At 40.1% G+C, this 11,465-nt stretch overlaps 1 protein-coding gene across 1 annotated transcript; it reads right to left on the minus strand.

The window, feature by feature from the left end:
* Positions 1-1,313: 1,313 nt before the first annotated feature.
* Positions 1,314-10,253, minus strand: LOC123485776 (zinc finger protein 3-like). Its single transcript, XM_045216901.1, has 3 exons — positions 9,778-10,253; positions 2,682-2,889; positions 1,314-1,317 (listed from the first exon to the last, which is right to left on the minus strand). Exons 1-3 carry the CDS (start codon positions 10,010-10,012, stop codon positions 1,314-1,316), a joined length of 447 nt encoding a protein of 148 aa, XP_045072836.1. The 5' UTR covers positions 10,013-10,253.
* Positions 10,254-11,465: the final 1,212 nt, after the last annotated feature.

Raw genomic sequence — 11,465 nt, forward strand, 5'->3', positions numbered from 1 at the left:
TTAAGGAAATATGTATTTTCTTTTCAGGAAAATGTTTGTCATTTATTTCATTTTCGTTTACACAGGCAGCCCAATTCTGCAAATAGTGTAGATGTATATAATGAACAGACTAGGTCTATACTGCTCCTACATGGTGTAACAATACATCATGTAGACGTATATAATGACCAGACTAGGTCTATACTGCTCCTACATGGTGTAACAATACATAATATAGACGTATATAATGAACTTCCACTAACCGCGTTCCACATTCTATTCAGATAAAAATGTATTCCATTAATCAAATATTTTTTTTTACAAATCAGCACACGTTGTTGTTGACATGGTGAAATGATACTGATGGAAACATTCATGAGGTAGTGAATGTTTTTAATGTCAACAACTTATCAATGCTGTTTTCAGAACAACTTCATCACATTTCACCTCTAGCTTGATGACTAGTACACAAATTAACTCAATTAAACAATACAACTACATTCAAGAGGTTTTCAAGGTTAGAATTTAAGAAATGCACTTTCTATTCATCCTTTTAATAATTTACATTTTGAAATATATTGTATTCAATCAATAAAAATCCATAATCAAAATAAAATACACAGTTTGAAGAGGGCTGAACTTAGTGATTTGGCCTTGTTTTCAATCTTGCTCATTAAGAAATGCAGCGGCCATGACTGAATTCAAACTTGAGTTGGTCTCGTGTGTTTGCCAATTTTTTCTCATTAAATGCTTTCAATATTTGTATATTAATTTCTACAATTTATAGTTAGAGGTTTTGAGTTTTTTTGTTTGTCCAGACGAAACCAGTCTGTCAAAAGCATTCCTACACCTCAGAAACATTCCTAATAGGATCAAACACTTTATTTACTTTATTTCACAGTATGATGCCTTAAAACTTATCCATGCGTGTGTAGCATAAAGTTAAAGCTTACCATGTGTCCCAGGTCATTTCCATGTGAAAGGACCCATGAGCACCAACATGTGAAGTTCTTAGGAGCATGTCAAATTGGGTGTCAAATGAAAGCTAAGAGACTATATATTTGGGAAATGAAGGCATAGATACATTTGTCAACCATTTTTCATCTTAAAAAGTAATGGCTTTGATTTCTGGTCAACCAGATGGAAAATGGGTTGAAGAAACCATCTACCAGAAAAGTCAAAGGGTATTAGAAATACATCAAAACACAATAATGTTGAAGTAAAGACCCTTGTCAACAGGGCCTAACTTTTTTGGTCCACCAGCCACTGTGGCAGGTAGATTAAAACATCTACCAGCCACTCAGATTTTTTTACCAGCCAAAAATTACACAAAATTAGCTAAAATTACACCAACATAACACAAAAACAGATGAGCATGTCATGTTTCTAAAACAATAAACGGATTACTAGTAAGAAGTAATGTGGTATATTTAAGCAATAAGGCACGAGGTGCTGTGGTACAGTTGAAGTCAGAAGTTTACCTACACATTAGCCAAATACATTTAAACTCTGGTTTTCACAATTCCTGACATTTAATCCTAGTAAAAATCCCCTTTCTTAGGTCAGTTAGGATCAACACTTTATTTTAAGAATGTGAAATGTCAGAATAATAGCAGAGAGAATTATTATTTTTCAGCTTTTATTTCTTTCATCACATTCCCAGTGGGTCAGAAGTTTACATACACTCAATTAGTATTTGGTAGCATTGCCTTTAAATTGTTTAACTTGGGTCAAACGTTTGGGTAGCCTTCCACAAGCTTCCCACAATAAGTTGGGTGAATTTTGGCCCATTCCTCCTGACAGAGCTGGTGTAACTGAGTCAGGTTTGTAGGCCTCCTTGCTCACACACGCTTTTTCAGTTCAGGCCACACATTTTCAATAGGATTGAGGTCAGGGCTTTGTGATGGCCACTCCAATACCTTGACTTTGTTGTCCTTAAGTCATTTTGCCACAACTTTGGAAGTATGCTTGAGGTCATTGTCCATTTGGAAGACCCATTTGCGACCAAGCTTTAACTTCCTGACTGATGTTTTGAGATGTTGCTTCAATATATCCACATAATTTTCCTTCCTATCTATTTTGTGAAGTGCACCAGTCCCTCGTGCAGAAAAGCACCCCCACAGCATGATGCTGCCACCCCGTGCTTCACGGTTGGGATGGTGTTCTTCAGCTTGCAAGCGTTCCCCTTTTTCCTCCAAACATAACGATGGTCATTATGGCCAAACAGTTCTATTTTTGTTTCATCAGACGAGAGGACATTTCTCTAAAAAGTACAATCTTTGTCCCCATGTACAGTTGCAAACCGTAGTCTGTCTTTTTTACGGTGGTTTTGGAGCAGTGGCTTCTTCCTTGCTTAGCGGCCTTTCAGGTTATGTCGATATAGGACTCGTTTTACTGTGGATATAGATACTTTTGTACCTGTTTCCTCCAGCATCTTCACAAGGTCCTTTGCTGTTGTTCTGGGATTGATTTGCACTTTTTGCACCAACGCACGTTCATCTCTAGGAGACAGAACGCGTCTCCTTCCTGAGCGATATGATGGCTGCAAGGTCTCATGGTGTTTATACTTGCGTACTATTGTTTGTACAGATGAACGTGGTACCTTCAGGCGTTTGGAAATTGCTCCCAAGGATGAACCAGACTTGTGGAGGTCTACAATAATTTTTCGGAGGTCTTGGCTGATTTCTTTTGATTTTCCCATGATGTCAAGCAAAGAGGCACTGAGTTTGAAGGTAGCCCTTGAAATACATCCACACTGGGAGCAGTGGTAGTGCTTGTCTCCTGTATGTATTCTATCATGTTTTTTTAGGACCCCTAACTGGTTAAAGCTCTTTCCACAGTGGGAACAGTGGTGTCGTCTCGTTGGTTCGGACATCTCTGGCTCTGGTTCCTCTGAGTCTGGTCTCTCTCCTGCCAAAGACAGAGTGTTTATTTAAAGTGGAACTGACAGTGTTTAAACTACTTTGCAGAAATGAAACAAACAGACAATCATAATATCAGTAAAAATGATCAAATTCCCAGTTAATGCTACAAAACCAATCAAGGTTATAAAAAAACAGGTTCGATTTGACTCAACAATATTTCATGACATACATTAAGACATTGTTGGCAGAATAGATGGATGCAGTTCAATGGATGATTAATATAATTCACCAATAAATTTTTTGGTAGTCCAAAAAACATATTGCTCTCAGGTTGTAAATTACAGCTGGCCTGGTACGTTGTTCGCTGCCTCCATTCAGGATGCACTGTTTCAGTTTCAATGACTCAATATTTTGGACAAAAACAGACAAATGTAACTAAGGCTGGGAATGTCAATACAATCAGACTAGCAAGGGCAATGATCACAAGTCAGTCATAATGTGGCTAGCAAGAACGACTGTTATCCAGTTAGCATATCTCTTGCATTCGCAAATTCACTCTGGCTATATACACTCCGATTTCAGAGCACTCTCGTCGGAGTGTGCCAGAGTGTAGAATAACTGATGAATTTACGAATGCGAAACACCCGTTGAATATGACCAGTGTCAGTAAACGTTGGCCAAAAAAGTAATAGATAGTCACGAACGCTCTAGATAACATGTAAACAGCCAAACTAACCAGCTCTGCTAGGGCAAGTAAAAGGGTCAGAGTGAGGTGTTCTCTCGTTTGTGTCTGGAAGTAGCTAGCTAGCAAGCCAGCCAACTTTAGCCAGTTAGCTTGGCTGCTTGGTTGGGACAAGCTGCAGAAGGGCGAGTAGGCTACAATTCCCCATCGTTTATCAGTGCAATTTTGATGGCGAAATTAGCTGTAAAAGTTTGAGAGGGGTTTATCTAATGTTCCTTCGTTAGATTTTAGCTCATCTTGCTCTGGCTAGCATTAGTTGTTGACCTTGTTGTTGTTGATGTGCATAACTGAGGGAGAGAGAGCCTACCTTTTCATGGTTGTTTGATCAATAGGATTGTAAAGTTCCCAAATGTAAGAGGACTCACGTGGTGTTGACATATTTGCAGAAATCCATTAAGGGGTATTTTGTGGCTTTTGGCGAATGCGTTCTAATGATCTAAAGTTCGCGCTGTGGCAAATGGCTTGTTTGCATAAACAACGTTTTTATTCGGTTTTATTTACTGCAGTGTCTATTAATTGTCCAGACGCGTGGCCGCTTTCCCACTCTATATTGCTATAGAATTTTCACTAATGCTTTAGTATACGTAATTCCGAAACATTCCAATCATTTATGAAAACGTGAAAATCCCCATATCTAAGCGCTCGCTTGCCAGAATTATTTTTTTAAAGTGTCATTCTTCCTGGGGGTGTATATGAACAGATTTTAATACGATTTCATGTTGCTAAAATGCTGTCAGTTCCAATTTAAAATAGAGAGGCCTGAATAAAACGCCACATGAATAAAACTCTCGTCCTATGAGGTTTAATCCAAATCAGACCCCTCAATAGCATAAAGTCAGTTTTCAAAACATTTCTCCTCCATCTTTATTCCCTTGACAGATAAAGCCCCTCCAACAACAGATTGAACCCTTGGTATACCTCAGGCCGTGTCTAGACATGGAAGTATCAAGTGTAGACAACCTCAGATCTTTCTGAACTTATTCAGATGAGTAACCAGGCCTGGGCCAAAGCAAGCAAGGCTAGCTGGCTCTGGATCAGGTTGGTATTCTAGACAACTTAGAAACTGTCTCGGTTGAGAAAGCTACAGTCTATCCAGAGGTACTTTCTCGGTTGAGAAAGCTACAGTCTATCCAGAGGTACTGTCTCGGTTGAGAAAGCTACAGTCTATCCAGAGGTACTGTCTCGGTTGAGAAAGCTACAGTCTATCCAGATGTAGTGTCTCGGTTGAGAAAGCTACAGTCTATCCAGATGTAGTGTCTCGGTTGAGAAAGCTACAGTCTATCCAGATGTACTGTCTCGGTTGAGAAAGCTACAGTATATCCAGCTACTTTTTAAGCTCTACCTCTACATATGATTTTTTTTAAATTTGGGAAACCATTGATTCACTGAAGCGTGCAAATGTCTCTCTTTCCCTACCTAAGCAAGTTCTGTCAGACTCTGACATCATTACTGAAAATAATGACATAAAATCAGCATTTTTTTAAAAATCTGTGCAGGCTGTATCTGATTGTATTTGAGAGGTGGTTTAAACAACCCTGGTCTGGCTGCTGCTTCCAGGTGACTCCAATGCCAACCTGCCGTGGCATAGTGTGGGAGAGCGGTCTAAGCTGCTGTCTCCGGTTAACATATCGCCCAGCCCTGTTGTTGTTACTTACAGTGGGGAAAAAAGTATTTAGTCAGCCACCAATTGTGCAAGTTCTCCCACTTAAAAAAGATGAGAGAGGCCTGTAATTTTCATCATAGGTACACGTCAACTATGACAGACAAATTGAGAGAGAAAAAATCCAGAAAATCACATTGTAGGATTTTTAATGAATTTATTTGCAAATTATGGTGGAAAATAAGCATTTGGTCACCTACAAACAAGCAAGATTTCTGGCTCTCACAGACCTGTAACTTCTTCTTTAAGAGGCTCCTCTGTCCTCCACTCGTTACCTGTATTAATGGCACCTGTTTGAACTTGTTATCAGTATAAAAGACACCTGTCCACAACCTCAAACAGTCACACTCCAAACTCCACTATGGCCAAGACCAAAGAGCTGTCAAAGGACACCAGAAAAAATGGTAGACCTGCACCAGGCTGGGAAGACTGAATCTGCAATAGGTAAGCAGCTTGGTTTGAAGAAATCAACTGTGGGAGCAATTATTAGGAAATGGAAGACATACAAGAGCACTGATAATCTCCCTCGATCTGGGGCTCCACGCAAGATCTCACCCCGTGGGGTCAAAATGATCACAAGAACGGTGAGCAAAAATCCCAGAACCACACAGGGGGGACCTAGTGAATGACCTGCAGAGAGCTGGGATCAAAGTAACAAAGCCTACCATCAGTAACACACTACACCACCAGGGACTCAAATCCTGCAGTGCCAGATGTGTCCCCCTGCTTAAGCCAGTACATGTCCAGGCCCGTCTGAAGTTTGCTAGAGTGCATTTGGATGATACAGAAGAGGATTGGGAGAATGTCATATGGTTAGATGAAACCAAAATAGAACTTTTGGAGGACAAAGAATGCTGAGTTGCATCCAAAGAACACCATACCTACTGTGAAGCATGGGGGTGGAAACATCATGCTTTGGGGCTGTTTTTCTGCAAAGGGACCAGGACGACTGATCCGTGTAAAGGAAAGAATGAATTGGGCCATGTATCGTGAGAGTGAAAACCTCCTTCCATCAGCAAGGGCATTGAAGATGAAACGTGGCTGGGTCTTTCAGCATGACAATGATCCCAAACACACCGCCCGGGCAACAAAGGAGTGGCTTCGTAAGAAGCATTTCAAGGTCCTGGAGTGGCCTAGCCAGTCTCCAGATCTCAACCTCATAGAAAATCTTTGGAGGGTGTTGAAAGTCCGTGTTGCCCAGCAACAGACCCAAAACATCACTGCTCTAGAGGAGATCTGCATGGAGGAATGGGCCAAAATACCAGCAACAGTGTGTGAAAACCTTGTGAAGACTTACAGAAAACGTTTGACCTGTGTCATTGCCAACAAAGGGTATATAACAAAGTATTGAGAAACTTTTGTTATTGACCAAATACTTATTTTCCACCATAATTTGCAAATAAATTCATTAAAAATCCTACAATGTGATTTTCTTTACTGATTTTGTCTGTCATAGTTGACGTGTACCTATGATGAAAATTACAGGCCTCTCTCATCTTTTTTAAGTGGGAGAACTTGCACAATTGGTGGCTGACTAAATACTTTTTTCCCCCACTGTATACCCCTTCAGCACGGGTTACATACTGGAATAAACTAAACAGAACTAATGTTTATTTCCATATAAGTAACTAAAAATACATCATTACCTTGATGAGAGGATATATTACATATTTCTACCTTTGTGTACCTATTCATCCCCATGAAGATAATGACATTCATTTCCATCATTATGCATTTCTGTGTGGTACAGATCAGGGTCCCACTATGTCATTATGGCTGCGTTTACACTGGCAGTCCAATTCTGATGTTTTTCCCACTAATTGGCCTTTTGACCAATCACATCTTTTGTCCACTTCACATCAGATCTTGGTCGTGTTCCAGACTGACTAGGTAAGGCGCCTGCCCAGTTGCCCCTCCCTCACACGCTGCCTGCCTCGCCTGGGACAACTTTAGAGATCTGTTTTTCTACAGTCAAAACACTACAATAGACAAAAGGCTGTTGACAACCCAAGCAACCATTAATGTAGTTTTTTTAACATAGCAGTCAACCTATTTCCTGTAGTCCCAAAATGATTAAACATTTTTGTTTCATGTAATAAAGTTTATTCTTGATTTCTACTTCAAATGGAACACACTTTGTTAACAACTTAATGTCATTAAAATAAGTTGACTCAACCACATAAGTCTACCTGGATGCACATATCAACATATGAAACATGGTTCTCTTTGTTTGGTCTAATGGCTAGGCTTATGTGGCTTCTAGCACCTGAGCACATGGCACTTGGTAATAGCCTGCAATTCACACTTCCCAAGTTTTGGGCGTGTTTTGCACAGGGTGAAAGTTGACTGCATTCGTTTTGGAACCCCACGGCGAAGTCGGCTCAAAACAAAGTGATGTAGGAGCATGTGGAGTAGGATTCATTTTTTTTCACATGCAAAAGTTATTGCTTTTGAGATTGATCTGCCTTTCCAATTAAAACTAGTTAGAAAATATGTTGTATGTTTTTGGACGATGTACCACGATGCCTTGCTGACAAAATGACCGAGCAGCACAGATTACTGTTTGATTTGAGAAGGGCGCTCCTCCCTCCCTGCTTTCGCCCGATGACATGACTGGCCTTTGTCCGGTGCCCCGTGGATCAGAATAATCAAATCCGCTCATTGCTTCAAGCCACACCCCGGCACACCCACCAAACATACATCAAAGCCTGTTCAAGAACATACAAGAGCGTTTTGGGGAAACGTGTCGTTCAGTACAAACCGTTCTCCAACGTATCAAACGTTAAAGCGAACTGAACGCACCCCTAGTCTAGTCGATGTGGGAGGTGTAACTGCTTTGGAGCTGACGAATCGAGGCAAAAGTAAGAATCTCTAGATTAACTAGCTAATGTTAATAGTAGTAGTAGTATGCCATTTAGCAGACGCTTTTATCCAAAGCGACTTACAGTCATGCGTGCATACATTTTTTTTTTTTTTTTTGTGTATGGGTGGTCCCGGGGATCGAACCCACTACCTTAGCGTTACAAGCGCCGTGCTCTACCAGCTGAGCTACAGAGGACGTTAACTAATATAGTAATGAATAAACTGCCTAAATGTCTTTAAATTGACAATTCTGTGAACTGTGTCAAGCAAGTTTTAAATTGACAAAATACCTGTTAGCAAAGGTGTCAGCTAGAGACGACCCTTACAAAACAAGATTGCAGTTTTAAAACTGTAGTAAAAGTGCAGTTATACTGTACTGAAGCACAGTTCACGCTCAGCCCAGTCAAAGCTATTCGCTGCTCTGGCACCCCAATGGTGGAACAAGCTCCCCCACGACAGCGGAGTCACTGACCACCTTCCGGAGACACTTGAAACCCTACCTCTTTAAGGAATACCTGGAATAATATAATAGTAATCCTTCTACCCCCCCCTTTACTACCACTGTCTTTTGTCTAAACTAACACATTACTTATTTCACCTGCTAGCACTGACTTGTTTAAAGAAATGTACTTATTGTGATCGAGATGTAGTTGTCCCTGATTGCACTGACTTTGCTCACAGCTGCTTGTTTGAATAAGTGTACTTACTGTGATCAAGATGTGGTTGTCCCACTGGCTATCCTAAGTTGAATGCACCAATTTGTAAGTCGCTCTGGATAAGAGCGTCTGCTAAATAACTTTAATGTAAATATACTGTAACTGCAGATACACTGCAAAATTACTGCATTAAAAAAAACGCACATACTGCAGTTATACTGCAAACTTTCTTCGTAAGTGGACGTGCAGGAGCGTGCAGAGATTTGTAGTCTTGCATGATGTCAATTAGTATGAAAATGTATGCACTCACTAACTGTAAGTCGCTCTGGATAAGAACGTCTGCTAAATGACTAAAATGTTAAATGTAAATTAGTATTTTTGAATCTGAGAGTAAATAGAGCTGAATATATTGATAAAAGTCACCTTGTCCAAGAGAGATTTACACGGTTATCAAAACGTCAAGCCAGGGTAAGCCTACACAACACACAGCCCTTATTTTAAGTGTTTCTAAAATTCCCCATGGGAAAAATATATGGTGGAAAACGATTGGAACCATTTCCGTGTTTGACCGCTAGGTTTTATGGGTATAATGACACCTCCACTGTGGAGCTCTATACCTATTGTGGACATTGCCATTGGATGCACTGAGTCTCGTTAGTAGAAATTCCATTCAGCCATGTTATTGAAAACTGAAATGTGTGTTGTAATTTACACGTCGATTTGGCTGATATCTTGTTTAATAATTTTTTGTAAACAAACGCTGTATAGTTTGAAAACCTGCTTAAAACTATTATTTTTATCTTACGAATAGTCAGTCCTTGTATTCATAGCTATTTAATGGAATTTGACAGTGGTTACATACCGGTGTCTCCAGCACACAACCTTTAGCTGTTTACCAAAACGAGTGTCATGGCGGCCATTTTGTTGTTGTTCGAATTCCGGATTGCCACTTTGAAACCACACATCAGTTCAACAACTGGCAGTTTGTGCTCCTGTTTTTAAGATAGTACTCACTGGTGTTAATCAGATCTCCAGTCTCATCCTCTTCATCCTCGTCCTCCTCTTTCAATGTGACAGTAATCTCTTCCTCATCCTCCGCTTTCACTCTGAAAGCTTCTTCATCGCCTTTCACTGTGACATCCTCCTCTTCCTCCTCTTCTTTCACGACAACATTAAGCCACAGACCCTGTTTCTCAGTCCAGTAGACCTCATCTTCTTTAGCAGGGGGGGAGTTGTTTAGTGAGCTCATGGTCCTGGATGTTATTAAGCTAGCTAGATAGTTAGCATAAGCGAATAGCCTGGTGCTAATTTAACCAGTAAGCTGACTGACAACGTAAATATGAAGGGAGGGGGAAATGGGTAACTAGTAGATACGACAGACGTGTGCTTAAAACACAGTCATTAATATACACCGTCTAAAAAGCTCCAATGTTTCGGCTATGTTGGCTAGCAAGCTACCTACGTGGCTGATTAGCTGTTGTTGTGGAATAAGTGTCCCGTCCACTAGCTTATACGTCACACTCTGACAGAAAACCCTGTAAAACTCATATCGCCATCTGCTGACTGGAGTGGGTAATGCAGTTTAAGGAAATACGTATTTTATTTTCGGGAAAGACGTTTATTTGTCATTTATTTCATTTTCGTTTACACAGACAGCCCAATTCTGCAATTTTTTTCCAGTAATTGGTCTTTTGACCAATCACAACATATCTTTCAAATCAGATCTGATTGGTCAAAAGACCAATTAGTGAAAAAAAATGTCTAAACACAGCCTTCTGCTCCTACATGGTGTAACAATACGTCATGTAGATGTATATAATGAACAGACTAGGTCTATACTGCTCCTACATGGTGTAACAATACATAGTGTAGATGTATATAATGAACAGACTAGGTCTATACTGCTCCTACATGGTGTAACAATACATCATGTAGATGTATATAATGAACAGACTAGGTCTATACTGCTCCAACATGGTGTAACAATACATCATGTAGATGTATATAATGAACAGACTAGGTCTATACTGCTCCAACATGGTGTAACAATACATAATGTAGATGTACAGTTGAAGTCGGAAGTTTACATACACTTAGGTTGGAGTCATTAAAACTCGTTTTTCAACCACTCCACAAATTTCTTGTTAACAAACTATAGTTTTGGCAAGTCGGTTAGGACATCTACTTTGTGCATGACACAAGTCATTTTTCCAACAATTGTTTACAGATAGATTATTTCACTTATAATTCACTGTATCACAATTCCAATGGGTCAGAAGTTTACATACACTAAGTTGACTGTGCCTTTAAACAGCTTGGACAATTCCAGAAAATGATGTCATGGCTTTAGAAGCTTCTGATAGGCTAATTGACATCATATGAGTCAATTGGAGGTGTACCTGTGGATGTATTTCAAGGCCTACCTTCAAACTCAGTGCCTCTTTGCTTGACATCATAGGAAAATCAAAAGAAATCAGCTAAGACCTCAGTAAAACATTTGTAGACCTCCACAAGTCTGGTTCATCCTTGGGAGCAATTTCCAAATGCCTGAAGGTACCACGTTCATCTGTACAAACAATAGTACGCAAGTATAAACACCATGGGACCACGCAGCCGTCATACCGCTCAGGAAGGAGATGCGTTCTGTCTCCTAGAGATGAACATACTTTGGTGGGAAAAGTGCAAATCAATCCCAGAACAAC

This window comes from Coregonus clupeaformis, unplaced genomic scaffold, assembly GCF_020615455.1.
Source record: "Coregonus clupeaformis isolate EN_2021a unplaced genomic scaffold, ASM2061545v1 scaf0847, whole genome shotgun sequence".
In the NCBI taxonomy this organism is placed as follows: domain Eukaryota; kingdom Metazoa; phylum Chordata; class Actinopteri; order Salmoniformes; family Salmonidae; genus Coregonus; species Coregonus clupeaformis.